At 43.0% G+C, this 19,162-nt stretch overlaps 1 protein-coding gene across 2 annotated transcripts in view; it reads right to left on the reverse strand.

Annotated features, from left to right (window-relative positions):
• CSMD1 (CUB and Sushi multiple domains 1) overlaps positions 1-19,162 on the reverse strand; it is a 1,601,557-nt gene that overhangs the window by 236,120 nt on the left and 1,346,275 nt on the right. For both annotated transcript variants that reach the window (XM_074329288.1, XM_074329289.1), the window contains exons 24-25: positions 11,822-12,013; positions 11,279-11,405 (exon numbers count right to left, since the gene is read on the reverse strand). In XM_074329288.1, the coding sequence (XP_074185389.1) occupies positions 11,279-11,405; positions 11,822-12,013 (319 nt within the window). The remainder of the gene's footprint in view (positions 1-11,278; positions 11,406-11,821; positions 12,014-19,162) is intronic.

Here is a 19,162-nt window from a genome sequence, read left to right on the forward strand (position 1 = left end):
ATGTAGTAGTAGAGTTGTGTATGAGTAATAATTGCTAGTTGGTCCCCTGATACGGCATGATGGGTTGTTTGACTAGAACACTCCCGGTTGTTAGTGACTCTAGCACTTCCAAGATTCTTCCCTTTCAGTCGGTATTGTCAAGAAGTGTTCTGTCAGGCTAAGTGTTACAGGCTGTATTTTAATACAGGGGCTTCCTTTTGGGGGGCTGTTTGCCTGATGTTCCTCTCAGGCTTTAGTGTCCTTTAGTTTTGTAGAACGTGCCAGAGAATGCACACTGACTTTTACTAATGCTACTCGAGACACACTAGGTCTGTTACATGCAAAATCCACGTTATCGATTCTCTACATTAGAATTAGAGGGAGGGGACACTTCTTGTAACCATTACTGTAGAATTATTTCACTTTTATACTGTGTGTATGAAGTGCTTTGATAAAAATATAAACTAATGAATAAAGAAAGAAAAAGAGAAATTAAGTAATTATCATGTATAAATTAGTGGTGATATACTTTAAATAACATATAAAATGGTTTTCTAGAAAATAAAAACTACCAAAATTGACAAGGAGATCAATATAGACTAATACACAGAAAAGTACATCTTACATTTATCAAAATATTTCAAAATTGGTGAAAAATTAAAAAACAAAATAAATGTTCAACAGCAGAGAAATGAAAAGCTCAGTAAATACTGATGATAAGAGATGTCTACAAGTATTACTAAGTGAAGAAAACAATTAGAAAACACTATGTTTTTTATTAGGTTGGTGCAAAAGTAACTGCAGTTGAAAAGGTTAAAAATAATTGCAAAAATCGCCATTACTTTTGCACCAACCTAATATTTACCTCATATAAAGATTTTAATTTACTAATTCCAATAATTTTCCTATAATTTTTTTGGAATTTTTATAAATTAAAATGGTAAAATTATTTTTTTCCTATAATTAAACTATATTTATTGAAATAAAAATATTTACAAGTTTAGTTTCTTTGATTGCAAATGAGACAATGAGGCCTGTGATCACCACTTACAATAATTATTATCCTGGAGGTCATTGCCACTGTAACAATACAAGAGAAAGCCTTAAGCTTTGGAAAGAAAGGAAGTAAATCTCTTATTCTAGTCAACATTATTGTACACATAGAAATAAATTAAAAATGTACAAACTCTTAGAATTAATAGCTATTTATTTATAGAAGATAAATATAAACTACAATTCATTTTCAGAGCTACAAATAGAAAATGAAATAAAAAAATATCTACATCAGCATCAAAATGCATGTTATAGCTAGAAATAATTCTAAGCTAGGAAAGACTTCTTCCCAGAAAACTATAATTTATTACTGATTATATAGCAGCTAAATGAATGGAACACTGTACTGTGCCGGGATCAGGAAATGCATTGTAAATGATGTCAGTTTTCCCTAAATTGATCTATTGATATAATGTGATTCCCACAGAAGTCCTAGCAATTCATTTTGTAGAAAGTAGCCAGTGTTTGTAAAATTCATGTGGAAATGCAAAAGGTCAAGCATAGTCATGGCAATCATTAGAAAAAAAGAACAAAGCTAGAGAATTATTACATCATATATCGAGACTTAAAAAGTAATTAAGGTGGAAAGGTACTGCACTGAATAGACAAACACATCAATGGAATTAAGTTCAGGAACAGACTGACATATACGATTACCGGGTTTATGACAGAGGTCGCACTGCAGAACAATGAAGAAAGACTGACTTTTTAAGAAATGGCCAATTGAATGTCACTGGGGCCAGGAAACTACTTGAATCTTCCTCATACCGTACACAACAATTAATTCCAGATGGACTGGAGACACGAATGTGGAAGGCAAAAATAAATCTTCTATAAGAAAACCTAAGAGAATAGTTTCAAAGTGTTGGGGAGACAGGGTTACTTAATCTGGACACAGAAACAATAAGAGTGATCCCAACACAACATTTGATAAAACAGAATTTAAATGCAGATAAGAAACCCACTAACCATAAAAGGAAAATGAGTCTAAATGAATTCAACTCACTGAAATTAAGAATCTGTGCTTATCAAAAGACATCATTATGAAACGAAAAAGACTGACCATAGAGTATAAGAATATAATCAACAAAATGTTGCATTCAGGGAGCATAAAAGACAGACATTCCAGTACAGAAAGAAAGGGGGGGGGGCAAAAGTCTTCAACTGTCAGATCATGAAAGCGTGCAGGCCCAAGGCCAATAAACATACACAAAAGTGATGGCCTTGACCAGTCATCAGGTAAATTCAAATTAAAACTACTATAATCCCACTAGAATGGCTAAAATGGAAAAGAAAGTTAATGCCAAGTGTAATTGGAAGGGAGAGTACCTGGAAATCAACTACCTGTAATGGGAATGGAGCCATTAATAGATATTGTCACTTTGGAAAACTGTTTGACAGTATCTAACAGAGTTGAATGTAGAATTCACCATTACCCAGCAATTCTAGTCCTAGGTATAAAACCTAGGAAAACCACACATACATTCACCAAATACTACATGAAAGCATATCCAACACACCACCATTTGCGGTAACCCCCACTGGATTTAAAAAGTCCACATGCCCATCAACACCCAGAAATGGAAAAATATTCCATGTTCATTAATTGGAAGAATCAACATAGTTAAAATGGCCATATTACCCAAAGCAATATACAGAGTCAATGCAATCCCCATCAAAATGCAAAAGAATGAAACTGGACTGTTACCTGTCACCATGTACCAAAATTAACTCAAAATGAATCAAAGACCTAAACATAAGACCTGAAACAATAAACTGCATAGAAGAAAGCATAGGTACTAAAGTTATGGACCTTGGGTTCAAAGAGCATTTTATGAATTTGATCTCAAAAGCAAAGGAAGTAAAAGCAAAAATAAATGAATGGGACTATATCAAACTAAAAAGCTTCTGCACAGCCAAAGAAACTATTGACCAAAAAAAGAGGCAACAAACTAAATGGGAGAAGATATTTGTAAACAATGCCTCCAATAAGGGACTAATATCCAAAATATAAAAGATACTCATATAACTCAACAACAAAAAAACAAACAATCCAATTAAAAAATGGACAGAGGACCTCAACAGATGTGTCTCTCAAGAAGACATACATATAGGCCACCAAACTCTGTAACCTAGAAGAAATGGACAAGTTCTTAGAAACATACAGCCTTCCTAGGCTGAATCATGAAGAACTGGAAAATCTAAATAGACCGATCACCAGTAAGGAAATTGAATCAGTCATCTAAAACCTTCCCAAAAGCAAAAGTCCAGGAGCAGATGGCTTCACTACTGAATTCTACCAAACCTTCAAAGAGGATCTAATACCTGTCCTACTCAAAGTCTTCCAAAAAATTGAAGAAGAGACAATACTGCGCAATTCATTTTATGAGGCCAACATTACCCTGACACCAAAACCTGGTAAGAATAACACAAAAAGAGAAAACTACAGACGAATATCTCTGATGAATACAGATGCAAAAATCCTAAACAAAACTCTAGCAAATTGAATGCAACAATACATTAAAAGATTATTCATCACGACCAAGTGGGGTTCATCCCCGGGGCACAAGGATAGTTCAACATACACAAATCCATCAATGTGATACATCACATAAACAAAATAAAGGACAAAAATCATATGATTATATCAATTGATGCAGAAAAAGAGTTTGACAAGACACAACATCCATTTATGAATAAAACACCTAATAAAATGGGTATAGAAGGAAAATACCTTAACATAATAAAGGCCATATATGACAAGCCCTCTGCTAATCTCATAATTAATGGTGAAAAGCCGAAGCCCTTTGCTTTACATCCAGGAACACGACAGGACTGTCCCCTGTCACCTCTGCTTTTCAACATAGTGTTGGAAGTCCTCACCAGAGCACTCAGGCAAGAGAAAGAAATAAAAGGCATCCAAATTGGGAATAAAGTAGTTAAACTGTCACTCTTTGCAGATGACCTGATGCCATATATAGAAAACCCTAAAGACTCCACCAAAAAGCTATTAGAAACAATAAACAAATACAGTAAAGTTCCTGGCTACAAAATCAACGTACAAAAGTCCACTGCATTCCTATATACTAACAATGAAATCCTAGAAAAAGAAATCAAAAAAAAAACAAAGAAAACAATTCCTTTTGCAATTGCAACAAAAAGAATAAAATACCTAGGAATAAACTTAACCAAGGATGTGAAAGACCTATATGCTGAAAACTATAACACATTTTTAAAACAATTTGAAGAAGACACAAAGAAATGGAAAGACATTCCATCTTCATGGATTGGAAGAATCAACATAGTTAAAATGGCCATATTACCCAGAGCAATATACAGATTTAATGCAATCCCCATCAAAATCCCAATGGCATTTTTTAAAGAAATAGAACAAAAATTATCAGATTTGTTTGGAACCACAAAAGACCCCGAATAGCCAAAGCAATCTTAAGAAAAAAGAACAATACTGGAGGTATCACACTCCCTGACTTTAGCTTGTACTACAGGGCTACAATAATCAAAACAGCATGGTATTGGCAGAAAAACAGACACATAGACCAATGGAATAGAATTGAGAACCCAGAAATAAAACCACATAAATATGGACAGATAATTTTTGACAAAAAAGCAAAAAACATACAATGGAGAAAAGACAGCCTCTTCAATACATGGTGCTGGGAGAATTGGATAGCCACGTGCAAAAGAATGAAACTGGACTGCTATCTGTCACCATGTACCAAAATTAATTCAAAATAGATCAAAGACCTAAGCATAAGACCTGAAACAATAAACTGCATAGAAGAAAACATAGGTACTAAACTTATGAACCTTGGGTTCAAAGAGCATTTTATGAATTTGACTCCAAAGGTAATGGAAGTAAAAGCTAAAATAAATGAGTGAGACTATATCAAACTTAAAAGCTTCTGCACAGCAAAAGAAACCATCGACAAAATAAAGAGTCAACCAACTGAATGGGAAAAGATTTTTGCAAATAGTGCCTCTGATAAGGGCCTAATATCCAAATATACAAGGAACTCACACAACTGAACAACAAAAAAAACACACAACCCAATTGAAAAATGGGCAGAGGACCTGAAGAGACATTTCTCCACAGAGGACAAACAATTGGCAAATAGACATATGAAAAAATGCTCAACATCACTAATCATCAGAGAAATGCAAATAAAAACCACAATGAGATATCACCTCACCCCAGTCAGAATGGCTATCATCAACAAGACAAATAGTAACAAGTGTTGGAGAGGCTGTGGAGAAAAAGGAACCCTCATACACTGTTGGTGGGAATGCTGACTGGTGCAGCCGTTATGGAAGGCAGTGTGGAGGTGCCTCAGAAAATTAAGACTCGAGTTACCATATGACCCAGCAATCCCTCTCCTGGGTATCTACCCAAAAAATCTGAAAACATTTATCCATAAAGACACGTGTGCTCCAATGTTCATTGCAGCTTTGTTTACGGTGGCCAAGACATGGAAACAACCATAATGTCCTTCGATAGATGAATGGATAAAGAAGTTGTGGTACATATACACAATGGAATACTATTCGGCGGTAAGAAAAGATGATATAGGAACATTTGTGACAACATGGATGGATCTTGAGAGTATGATGCTGAGCGAAATAAGTCAGACAGAAAAAGCAGAGAACCATATGATTTCACTGATATGTGGTATATAAACCAAAAACAACAAAAGAACAAGACAAACAAATGAAGGAAAAAAAACTCATAGACACAGACAACAGTTTAGTGGTTACCAGAGGGTAAGGGGGGAGGGAGGTTCTAGAAGAGGGTAAACGGGGTCTAATATATGGTGATGGAAGGAGCACTGACTCTGGGTGGTGAACACACAATGTGAGATACAGATAATATATTACAGAATTGTACACCTGAAATCTATGTAATTTTACTAACCAATGTCACCCAATAAATTTAATATAACTAAATGAAAAGAACCCCAAATTTCAAGCTCTCATATTTTCTTCTTTAATTCAACAGACAGTAAATAAGCAAATTCACTTCTCTTCCAAGAAATACCTTTTTAAGATGTCTACATATGCATTCATTTTATAGCCATATAAAATTAGTATTTTTAATGAAGACAACTGAGCCTGCTCCCTGGAGTGTGGGGGTCAGATGGAAGGCCTAGTGAACACCATGGAGGGACAGGGGGTCGCAGGTGCTACGTGGAGCTGCAGAGGTTCAGGTCACCGACGGGAAGGTCCCATGAGTGTGGGAGGGACAGCAGCTGAGGGTGCTAAGAGGTTTGCCCGGATCTCCGATCAGGTGGTGACATCACACAGGTAATCACTATAGAAGGAAGGCAGCTGTAGGATGGAAACATTGAGTCCGGAAAGTAAAACAGGTCATTTTTAGACGGGATAATAAGAATGACATTTTTGTTGAGGGGCTGACATTTTAACTGAGTCCTAGTGGATGTGAGGCCACACACAGAAATGGGTGAGCCCAGGTCGAGAGAGAGACAGCTGGGACGACAGGTCAGGACCGGAGATGACCAGCACCTTGTTTGTGCTGACACAGACACCCACGGGAGAGGCTGAAGACAGGTGTGCCAGAGAGCACCGCGAGCCAGGTCACCAGGGGCTTCAGGGCCGGCTACGGGGCTGCCGTTCGCCCCCAGTGGGGGTCTGCCGAGCCTGAGGAAGGCCAAGGATGGATCTGGAAAGGTCTGCTGGAGAAGATTAAAGTAAGAGGAGCGTGACGTGAAGTGAGACTGGGAATGGCAGATGAGAAGAGAGGAGAGAGAAACGAGTGGAGGAGGCCTGGGATTTACACACAACCGGCTTTTTCTCAGTGCCTATTACACAGAAATTGAATGCAATCAACCATAAGAATACTGTGAGATGTGGCATAATGCCTTGATTCTTTCTCTTTAATTAGGGAAACTACTGGGTATTGGGGAAGGAGAAATGGGAAGATCTAATACTGCAAGTTAAAACCTCCAGCCACCCGGAGAAACGGACATTAGCAGAAACAGGGAGGGAGGGAGGAGGAACAGGACGGGCAGGACGACAGCAGTGACAGTGATGAAGCCGAGCTGTCTGGGGCATGTGTGAGGAGTCTGTGTGCGTGGGACACACGTGTGCCCGCGTCCCCACTCTCAGCTGTGTCCCCTGTAATTCCACGTATGCACCGTTCAATCTTTCTTCCAGTGTTATCACTTTTCATTCTTATTCTGTGTTCATCTTTGTGGCTGATTCCCTTTCCGATCTTCCACTTTTGTAAAAGGTCAACTAGGTTCACCCCCGGGAGACAAGGAGACACACAGCGCCTCACTTTGCTGGCTGTGCAGGAACTAGGGGCGGGGCCCAGTGACCCGTGACCCACAGGCTGTAGGAACCCACACGTGACCAGTTCCTGACCCATGTGCATGTGTGATTGGTGCAGTGACTTGGGAACTGAAGAGCAAAGAGAGGTCTGTCCTTCCTGCGGCTCCTCAGTTAATCTGCATGGTCACGGGGGCACCGGTGTTATTCACTAAAACCACGGAGACTGACACTGTGTGGACCAGCGTCTCGCGGAGTGAGGGGCGCCCGCAGCTTCGGTCCCCGCACTTGTCCTCAGGGGCTGGCAAGGGGCACTAGAGCGAGTGGCGGTGCCCAGGGCCCTGCAGGGCAGCCGTGCACAGCGGGCACATGCACGTGCAGCAGCTCCTGTCCCCTGACGGCAGACACGTTCTTGACCTGTTTTTCGTCATCTCACCTACAAGAAGGCAGGAGGTACCCGCTTTGGTCTTTACAGGAGAGGACGAAGGTGAGCTGCTGGGACACCTGGCCCACGCCCTCCTGCGATGCCAGCCGACGGCTCCCGGCCCTGCTCCCGCTCAGCACGCTCACCACGGCTCCACACAGGGCCGGAGACCAGTGTCCCGCGAAGGAAGGTCGCCTGCCTCTCGTTTTCCTCTGAGTCTGTTTCTTACAGGGATCTTGACGTCGGGCCAAGAAGAAATGAAAACATTCCTAGATCTCCAAGCCCGATCCCACCTTAGTCTCTCTACAGCCCAGCGCAGCTGGAAAACAAATTCCGAGGGAGCGGAGCACCAGTAGTAAACGTGTCGCCAAGTCTGCGAGGGGCAGTTGTGAACATCTCGGTAATTTTTCACACGCCTCTCATGTTTTTAATACAGCACGAGCTCTTCTAAAAGAATCCACCTCAACCATATCTGCAAATGCAATTTCCTGACAACAATTAGAACAGAAATACTTTCCAAGTACGTTTTCCAGACAACTGCACTTGTAGAAAAGCAATTGAAACCGAGGTCCAGCACACACGTGCGATATGCACCACGCACCCTTACTGCTGCGGCTGAGGATGTTCACACGCCCTCACCTTTATGACGTGAACACAGCTGTGCTCAGTCCTGAGCTACACTGCGTCTCGCAGAGAAATGCTGACGTGTGACTCTTAAGTGGCTGCATTTATGGCATCAGACTTTTAATTAAGTTCTGCTCAGGTCTATAGGGTAACATTACAAACCTCTCCCAGACCCCCGTGCGCTCCAACAACAACGGCTTGGGGTCTGCTCCTGCCCCCAGCGAAAAGTTACAATGGGCCGCGAGGAGAAATGGGCCCCAGTGAAATCCGCCCGCCCGTGACCGTGACCACTTGTGTTGAAAGCATCCCCTTCGCAGTTTCCGAGGCCCTGTGCTCATTCATCTTTCCTGAGTAAAAACCATTTACAGTAAAACATGATCATACGAATGGATGATAATGAATTCTGTTTATGTGAAGTTTTAATACTCGCATTAATCCCCGGACTCACCATCACATGGCTGACGTGCCGCATTTCCAAGTGAACAGTGTAGAGACCCTACTAACTGCTACCAATGAATAGCCAAGGTTCAGTCAACTCGCCGACAAAGAGCAAAGCTAAGAGCAGACCCTATTTTTCAGACGACTAGTACCATCTTAAGCCTAAAATTACGTATTTTGTGCTTTTAAGTATGTTATTTTCCAAACTGCTACACCAAAAAATAGTGTACGTTTTCTTACTGAGGAGAAATCACCAGAAACATTTTGAGGTGAAGCTGAACAACAATTGAGAAAATTAGTCATCACACTGATGAGTTCCTTAACTTTCACACCAGAAAGGACTTGACGTCTTACATAGAAAGGCCTGTTGACCAATTTGGTCAGGGAAATTCTCATTTGAAAGACATGTAAGAGAAGCAGAAAACTCCAGAGCAGGAAATTGGGGTGCGTGCAATGTCCCTTCTTCCTAGGATGTTAATGGTTAAATAGCAGTCAGTTCACGACAAAAGTTATGCGTTTTTATGACTTCCACACATTCTTTGTTAATCTCTTTTCTTACTGGAATGTCAGTTAGTACTGGTTTCACCTGCAAAGAAGGCCTCTCACCGGGTCTGGTCTGCACTTAGGACACTGCTCATTCTAATTCTCAGGAAACAAATCACAAGGGGACTTGGGAGAGATACAAAAATTTGAAATCCTCCCGAAAGAAAACAGATCCTGTTTCATGAATCCTAGATGCTTCTTAGGATTTTTCAAAATCAGAACCAGTGTAATAATGGCTTTCCTATGATTCAGATCAGCCTTCAAAGTTAAGAACTAATATTCTTTTCATTTAGTTCAATGGAAAAGTGCTGCACTGATTTTCACAAAGAATGCAGAATCCTAAGTTTTGTTACATGAATATGCCTTAGTTTTCTCCCAATAGATCACTAATTATCTAACTGATGTTTATCTTGACGGATGTCACACAATTGACCTGAGACAGCAGGTGACGTCACAGGAGGACCAGAGCACCTCCTGTCACTCCACCATCCCACTGTATTTACTAAGTTATAAGATTGCAGTGTGATGAGTCCGTATCTGTTTAACAAAGGCCCTAAGTTCCCTTTGTGCATAAAGACAAAAATCACCACTTTATGGACATGCCATCCACCCACTCGCCCCAGGAAGAGGCTTTCACCTCTCGCTCTCTTTCAACTTCAGGCATTTAAAGGAGCTGGTGGACAGATTCATTCAGTCTCCCGTGGGCACAATCACACACGGGGTGGAGAGAAGGGTCCCAGACACGTGGATTAAGGCTGCTGGGGGGATGGGAAGGATTTAAAAAAATGAATTTTTATGATAGATTGAAGAACTACTACAATGAAAGACAAAAGTTGTTAGGAGAAAAGGGACTTTAAGAAGTGTTTCTGGGAACTGTATGTTCTCTTCCTGCTGATCAAGAACTCTAATTAAAGAAAAAGTTACTCTGAAATTTTGTTTTGCTTTGTGTGCTGTGCTTTTGGACACAGCCTTCCAGTCAGAACATGGAGAACTGACTTGAAAAACATTACTTTTTGTTGGTTTACTCACTGACTTAACAAACTTACCACAACCACTTAGAACTATTAATTGGAAAAGAACACTTTCTCTTAAAATGTGTGCACAACTTTCTGCAATTTTTAAAGATTTCCTTTTGAATGTGTGACTTTAGATTAGAATACGATCTTGGTCTGCCACACTTACTTTGGTGTTTTACGGACTGACCAGGTGGCCCTCCCCTCCCTGCACGGAAGCCTGTGGGCTGTGACTTCCCGCCTCTTCCCATTAAGGAGTAGAGTGTATTTCTGCAAACCTTACCTAGCCCAGGAGCATTGCTGTGGCATACAGCACATTCACAAGTGTAACGCAAGCAGGAAGTCTGGAAAGCTTGTCATGCCTCACTGCTAGGAATATTCCCCCATGACCCGGCTGCAGAAGGAACTGAACCCTGGTGGAGAGGCCCCTGCGGAGCTCGCACACACACCTGAGGGAGGCCCGCCTGGACGCCCCGCCTCCTCGCCCACACACCTGAGGGAGGCCCGCCTGGACGCCCCGCCTTCCCACCCACACACCTGAGGGAGGCCGACCTAGACCGCCCCTCTGAGCTCGCAGGGATCACAAATGCCCAGGGAACCCACAAAGTCGTAAGCGCAGAAATAATCATCTTTAAGCAACCAAGTTTGGGAGGCCCGTTTGTTAGGCACAAAAGCTAACTGGGACACCTTCTTTCTTTCCCTTTCTTATCAATGGCTTGACACAGGTGGTCAGAGGCATAGAAAAGCAGGCAGGTGAGGCAGCGGCAAAGGGGCCCACACCGGCACAGTGTCCTCTGAAGCTCAGCTCAGCAAGTACAATGTGAGCACAGATCATGAGAGACGACCACTACGGCCGCAACAACAGCAGACGTGCCCGTCTGCACCCAAATAAAACCAGTACCTGATGGTCTTCCCTGGGTCGGCCTCTATGATCCAGGTGCAGTGCAGGTTGTTGTCGTAGGGAGCGGGGTAGCCAGGGGACAAGAGGCGCCCTGAGGTGGCTGCGTGGATCTGACCCCCACACTCCGCTGTAAGACACACAGAAACACGGGGTCACTCGAGCGGTCACAGGCTGTCATCTGGCCACACTTAAAAACGAGTCCCGTCATATCTGCGCCCTGTGCACAGGAAAAAGATCATATTCATCCCTCCGCCTTGGCCCTTTTCTCTCCTTTCCTTGTCCGAGCATGACTCTGATGGAAAAGCACTGTCCTCCATGTAATGGAGGTTGAGAGGACACAGCAAGGAAACACTCGTGTTATAATTCTGGTAACTCTCTGGGAATACTCGCAACACACCAGCCTGGGAAATCCGCCCTCACGCCTACGACGACCCACACGGAGGTGGGCAGTAGCAGCTGACCTGTGCCCGCACTGGAAGCACAGGGAAGAACCCTCGGGGCTCACGGGCCAGGCGCTGAGCCGAGGGACGCGCCCCCACTCACCCACGCAGGACGGCACGGGCTTGTCCCACACTCTGCGGTCCCCACTGAGGCACGTCAGGATGCTGCTGCCGTGCATGCTGTAGCCAGGGTTGCAGCTGTACAGGACCGTCGTGTCAGTGAAGTGGCCTCCGTCTCGGACCCTGTAGCCATAGCTGGGGATGCCCGGGTCCTCGCATTTCACTAGGTCAAAACCTGTGAGAAGGAGGGGACAGCAGGAGTACAGGTGAAAGCAGAATGGATTCTGGGGTGCAAATACAGGGAAAGAGCCTGGATTGTCGTGTCTCCCCTGCTGTGTGGAAAGGATACAAAACAGGGGAGTAAGTGTGGGTCTTGATCACCAGATTTTGTTAACCATTTGGTGTTTCTTGAGGTCTGGTCACTTTAGTTGTTCCTCTCATATTTATTTACTTATCAGGACAACATTTTTCCAGAGTGCCAAGGTATCATCTACTCCCTGTGCCTCCAGCCGGCATGCTGGATTCTCTAGAAAGCCTCAGAGCCTTCTCTGAGTGGGACTGTCAGCCTTTGCAGCGTCCACGTCTCCTGTCACATCCAGAACCTTCCAGAAGGAGGGGGCACCCATCCCGGCCACCACGGTGCCTTCCAGGGTCATTACTGACAGTGTTCACTGCAGGCCATCCTCAAGAGCCACCTGCTTCCCCAGAAACACCAAGATCTTCAGCTAGTCGGGGAATCAGAAAGTCGCTGCTGCTCCCAGGGGACAGGCCGCAGCCCACGGCCAGGAGCTGGCGAGGGGCTCCACGCAGCACCACTGCCCAGAAAGTGGCAGGACAGTGGCTTCATCATACCCAGGACTTACAGGCAAAGCAGTAGATGACAGTGCTGAGAGCTGAGTGCTGCTTCCACGGGAGGTGGTGCTTCGGGGCCGTCTGCGAAGACACCCCACAGTGACAAGTTGCTCTCCTGGTCACCACGCAAACTGACCGTTTTCACAATAGAGTTGGCACCTGAGGTACTACATGGGCTGTCTGCATTTATTTCCACCTAACTTCATCCTTTTCTCAATATGAAATTAAGAAAGAATGTATGGTGCTTGCTAAGTCTGCTGGTCAAACTTGCAATTTGAGATGCCTTCCATTGAGGGAAATATATCCTTAAATTCTGAATAGCATTGTACCCTGACGGTCTCTATCTCCTCACCACTGAGTTTTACAGCTTTGCACAGGACAGAGGAGTTCAAAAAAGGAGTCAACGTCTGATAACTTCCACACAGAGGCAAAGAAATTTTCCTTCTTTGGAGTTTTTATTTTTTTTATTTTTTTCCTATACAGTGACTGTGTTTACCGACTGCGCCTTTATGATGACTGACTTATTTAAGAAACACAAAGAATTGTAATTCAGGGTACCAGCAGGGAGAGCGGAAGAGTGTGTCGATTCTGGGGCAAACCAAAGGCCCACTTCCAATCCTCGCGCGGGAGATTAAGGCGAAGGGTCCCGGACACAGAGGGTCTTGGGCTCACGCAGACCCTGACCCTCTAGCAGTTCTCCGTGAGAGGTAACAACGTCAAACGCTAATGGGGTCACATGTGCCCCCAGATGACAAGCCAGGCCACTGCCTGATGGAGGACAGGGACCAGGGACAGACACACTGACCAGCACCCATGGGCAGTCACAGCCGCTGTCCTGCTGGGAGTCACCCCCTGTGTGACCCGAGCTTCTGAGTTTTCAAGAAGCATCAGAAATCTGGATGTTTTGCGTTCACAAAAATGCTTATTGAATGAATAAATATTCTGAAAGGGGAGGTGTCGACAGCCTGAGGTGAGATCAATCCTTATGTATAAATAGCATTAAAAGAACAAGGTGTAGGGGATGCAGCCTTGATCAAGACTCAGAATGCGAAAGGCTGGCATATTTCATCTTCTGCTTTACAGGAAGCTGTGAAAACCACACACCTGCTGGGCCGGACAAAGAGCTCGTCAAGCTGACTTGTCCTAGACTTTCCATTCTGACAACAAATTCTTGCCCGGTTCTACAGAAGGGTTTTGTTATAAAAGATTTCCCTCGATGGAGAGTTACTCCTCTGCTGATCTTCCTGTGTGGCTTCTGCACGGTTTCATTAGCCTGCAGTCCTGAGCCCCACAGACGGCTTAGACATGAATGCTGTTATGTTATTCAGCAGATCCCCACCTCGGTGGCTTTTCAAGACGTCAGTCAAATCAGTTACCGAGATTTTAACATTCCCAAATTTACTGCTATTAAAGTTAATAGAAGGCACCACGAAAGAAAAAGGACAGATGGAAGTGGAAAGGGTAACTACTTGTCATAAATAACTTGCCTTAACTTGTCTGCAGGTCAAGATGTGGTTTAAAAAAAACAACTTTTGAGATTAAGTGATAGAAAAAGCAATAAAGCAGATTTTTCTCTAACACATTCAACCCAAATGAAGTTCAGTAGACATTTTTATTGATACATCTTTGCTTGCTCCCCCCTACCTTCCTCCAAAAAGATTTTAATGCAAGTTTGGGGGCAGAGAAAAATGTTTCTTCTAGGTAACTTTAACATGAAATGTACTGTTTTGTAAAAAGTCCCACATTTCATTCCTACATGCCTGAATCCTCTGGCCACCAATGTCATTACATGAAATACATTCTTCTTCCTTGATTGAAAGTTGAAAAGTATTTGCCTTTTGCAGAATTTTGTTTTCCAATTTTCAGTCCACTGACGAAAGCTTTGTCTGTGCAAAGCTCTCCCATGATTTAATAATCCATGCATCGTTACAGGTGGAATTACAGACATTTCTTCCTGGAGGAAGCAGTGAGAAAAACAAGGATCACTGCCATGAAAAGACGAGAGAAAGTTCTGCACAGCCCAGCATTTGTCCCCCGTTGCGCTCTGGGACACCCAGTCGATCCACACGCACAGAAGAAGCCCTGCTCCACGGACTGGGTGAGACTCATTTCAGCTGCGCTCACGGCGCTATGTCATTAAGGAGTAATGTGATCACTGTCTCCCCCAAATTTCAGCACTGCTTTTAAACACGGGTACAATAAGTTGCACTGATGTCTAGTAGCAGAATTCTGACATGACAATATGGAATTCTGTGATGCTGATTCAATGTCCATTTCAGGAAAGGACCCTCCTGGGGTTTACTAACAATATTTTCTTAAGATTTACATTTAAATCTACAGAGATATCCCTCTAAAGGAGAGGTATTTCCATTTTAATATGAATCTAAAAGACTTCAGAGTGATCAGTCTTAAGATTGCTAACGAGTAATGACTTTAAAACTATAGAGAAAATATCTGTTCTTGTGTCAAAGCCATGGGCCTGCAGAAAATCAGTGTACAGATATTGATTCTGTATTTTCTTCATGCCCTAGGACCTTTAAAAAGATTAGGTCGAGTTATTTTGGGTCAAAACATTATTAAGAGTTGCAATTGTTGCTTGACCGTGTTCAGTAACTCTATTTCTTTCTGTTTTTCAGTGATTTCTTAAGTTATATCAGCAGCACAGATGCTCTGAACAGTACGTCCTAGTCAAAACAAGCCGCAAACACCAGGTAGATGAAAATCACCGCTCCTTATCGTCTGCAGTAAGTGCCCATTGCAATATTTTTAAGAATTAAGTCCTGGACCTCTTCAAAGTCGAACAAAATATTAGTGTTATAAGAGGCTTCCACTAAGTCTCCAGTACTGGATTCATTCTTATCTCCCGAATAAAGCACTTGTGTGTAAAAAGGAAGCTGCTCTGCACTGAGCCCTTCCTACACACCTGCGCCTGGAAACAGTCACGGGGGGGATTCCTCCATCTAACGACTCACCACGAGGGACGTTCCTGCTCAGGCCAGCTTTGGGGAGACGCTGGCAAAAGCCTGCCTGTCATTTATGAATCTCTGATCTCTTCTATGAACAACAGAACAAACTGCAAACATTCATACAAACCTATTATCTCATAACTTTACCTAAACTTACTTCAATTTGGAGAATGTACTTTTTTGGTAAACATCTCTTTAGAATCTAAGAAAGGTTGTTGAGTGCATAACAAACTATAAAATAACAGGCTTTCACATGTGCATTCAGCCAACAGAACCGTGACTACGTACATATTCTTTGTTAACTGCCTCCGTCTGCCGTCATTTGGAGAGAAACGCAGGCCGAGAGGAGGGCCCTGCTTACACTCGCTGTGTTACACATGAGAATCGAGTTCTCTCACAGTGAATCCCCTGAAATGTTTGACTGATTGATTCATGTTGTTAAACACAACTCTCATTATCAAGAATGAAATTCTGGGTGAAGTGTGGGTACGTGTTTCATTTTTAATCATTTCTTAAATTATATATCTATGTTTACTACCTATAGCTGTCATTAGTTTCAAATTAATTTTTTGCAGCTACCTTTTCTTATTTAATCCATTTCTTTTTTCATATGTTGTTTTATAATTGCTGCCACTATTTGATGATTATGTGAGCAGCCCCCGTGGAAATACGAGGTCTGACAAGTTTGCGAACTCATCCTAGAAAAAGTGCTACATACCTCATTGCTGAATATCACTATAGTCTCCATCAAACTATTCCCCTTGGGAAGCTATGCACCAATGCCAGCTCCTAGTCCACCCTTCAAAGCAGTTTTGGAGCTATTTTTCTGGAACAGCCATCAGAGGTGTCATTGTATTACTTTGAAATCCTGAATGTCATCAAAATGTCTTCCTTTCAATATTTCCTTTATCTTTGGGTAAAGAAAGAAGCCATTGGGGTCCAGATCAGGTGAGTAGGGAGGGTGTTCCAATACAGTTATTTGTTTACTGGCTAAAAACTCCCTCACAGACAGTGCCCTGTGAGCTGGTGCATTGTCGTGATGCAAGAGCCATGAATTGTTGGCAGAAAATTCAGCTCGTCTAACTTTTTCATGCAGCCTTTTCAGAACTTCCAAATAGTAAACTTGGTTAACTGTGTGTCCAGTTGGTACAAATTCATAATGAATAATCCCTCTGATATCAAAAAAGGATAGCAACATCGTTGCAACAAGTTCACGAACTTAATTGTCACACCTCCTATTCAATTTCCCAGAAATAGCATTACCAACTGGACGATAACAATGTTTAAACAGAAAAAGGAGTTTCTGAGTTCCAGAGTGAAACATCAAAAGCCTGTAAAAGTCCAGAATGAAGGTCAGGTAACCAAGAAGCCTAGTTGGGCTTCTACCAAAGCCTAGTTAGCTACATGGATAAGATAATATGTGTTTTTAAAAGAATATGACAAATGCTACAGGATGGGTTCCTCTGCATGTTGAGAGAGGCGGAAACAGAAGCGGGCTTTGCGGAGGGGCACACTTGCAGCTGGTCTGGGGGACAGCAGGCATTGGGGAGTCATGAAATCTGAGGGAGAACATCCGAGATACAGTCTTTCCCGATGGGCGGAAATTTGGAAGATGTGGAAGCACCCAGAGTGTCTCCAGGAGCACTGTGTGTGCTGGAGCTCGGCTCCGGCATGTGGACACTGCAGTGGATGGGGCAGGGGTCGAAGACGACAGGAAGGTCACGGGCAGGGCAGAAGGGCCAGCCTGCAGCCCCCGCGCATCGCGTGGAGACCCACAGGGAGGAACCCAGGTGTCTATACAAGGCAATGACACAAACTTACTTGTATTTCAGAGCGCTAACCATTAAGTGGCGACATGGAGTATGGATGGAGTGAGGGAGCACATGAGGAAAAGGGGTCTGCAAAGACATTTACTTAGTGCTGAAAGGTGTGTGCAGCCGCGGGACACGGGCAAGTGGGTGAGGAAGGACCGTGGGTGCAGCACAGAGACACTTCCTCATGCACGTGGGCGCTGAGATGCGTGGAGCAGGAGGAAGGCAGGAAGAGGAGCGAAGACAAGAGAAGGAACGGAGCTGGACTTTGAGAAGCACGAGAGAGAAAGGAGAGCGTCAGCATCATCAGGACATAACACTAATGTCGGCTACAGATCCAGGGCATTGATCCAGAAAAGGAGAAAATCCTTCATGGGCACCTTCTACTATGAAGTAATTAAAGATACACATGCTTGGAACATTCAGGGGTACAGAACACGAAAGCATCAGCCTTACGGACCTTCCTGTGCAGCAGAGAAATCAGACATGGTAACAGTTTGTAACGGCATCAAGGCAATGGAAATAAAAAAAGCATCAATAGCCACACAGTCACAACCAGTGCACGTTTCTTTTCTCCATTGGTCTTGGTTCATTTTCTATTAGCTTTTCCATTTTTTGTGTCAATCATTTCTATGTTTTGTTGTATTCACTTTTTTTTTATTTGGGAGGTAAATACAGAGGAGGAGGGTACAGGATATTTTTAATAGGAACTTCTATATATTTTTATAAATACAGCTTCTTCTACATGTAGAATGAGCCAACGGTTATCTGGCCAATATTAATATTTGTCTGGCAATAGTGCTGTATATGCTTAGGTTGGTATCTAAACATAGATACTAAGATGTATCTATGTCTTTTATATATTTTAGTTTTAAGCAAAAGTATTGATGTAAAAAACTGCTACTCTAATTGTAAAGGTAAGCTATTAATATTATTTTCCTAAACTGTATTTTAAATTATGATTTGTACCTAATGTCAAAGCTAGTAATTTGTACACAGTAGTTTCATGTTTTTATAATTAAAATATATTGAGAGTATAACTTCCTAATATAACTTTTTTTCTTTTGACTCAATATATCAATAGACATTAAATAAATAAAAGAAAAACAGAGTTGATTTAGATAATTTAGTTAAGAACATGTATCTGGGCTATGTCTTCCTCTTACCAACAACAGTAATTCATTAATCAAATCACTTAGTATTTAGGAAGTCCCTGGTCTGCTTCAGACATTCTGCTAGATGCTAAAAACCAACAGTCAATGCATCTGAGTCCTGGCCCACTGGGAGCGCAGAATCTGCGAGGAAGAAAGACAACATGCAGCTGTCCCCGTGTCACACACACAGGGATATCCGCTCAGTGACTCCACGCACACCGACTATCCACGGACACACGGTACATTGCACACGATCCCTCCCGGGGTCTAGGGCAACCGACAGGCATGGCTTTGCCTTTCAGGCTCAGAGTTCACCCGGGAGTGTGGCCATGACACCAAATGTGCCCCAACACACAAAACGGACAGCCATTCTAGGTGGCGACTGGGTGAGCTCATGGAGCTGGAGCCTGCGGTTGCTTGGGCAGGGCTTCTGTGGAAGCAGGATGCTATATAGCACAGGAGAACCCATTTATGCACAGGAGGCAGGCAGGGCGCAACATGGCTGCTTCTGAATGAGCCACCTTTGCCTCCCAAGAGCGTGTGGGGGCGCCAGCCGCAAGCCATGCGTGACTGCGGATACTTCTCTCAGTTTCACCAATAG

This window comes from Rhinolophus sinicus, linkage group LG04 (genome assembly GCF_036562045.2).
Source record: "Rhinolophus sinicus isolate RSC01 linkage group LG04, ASM3656204v1, whole genome shotgun sequence".
NCBI classification, from domain to species: domain Eukaryota; kingdom Metazoa; phylum Chordata; class Mammalia; order Chiroptera; family Rhinolophidae; genus Rhinolophus; species Rhinolophus sinicus.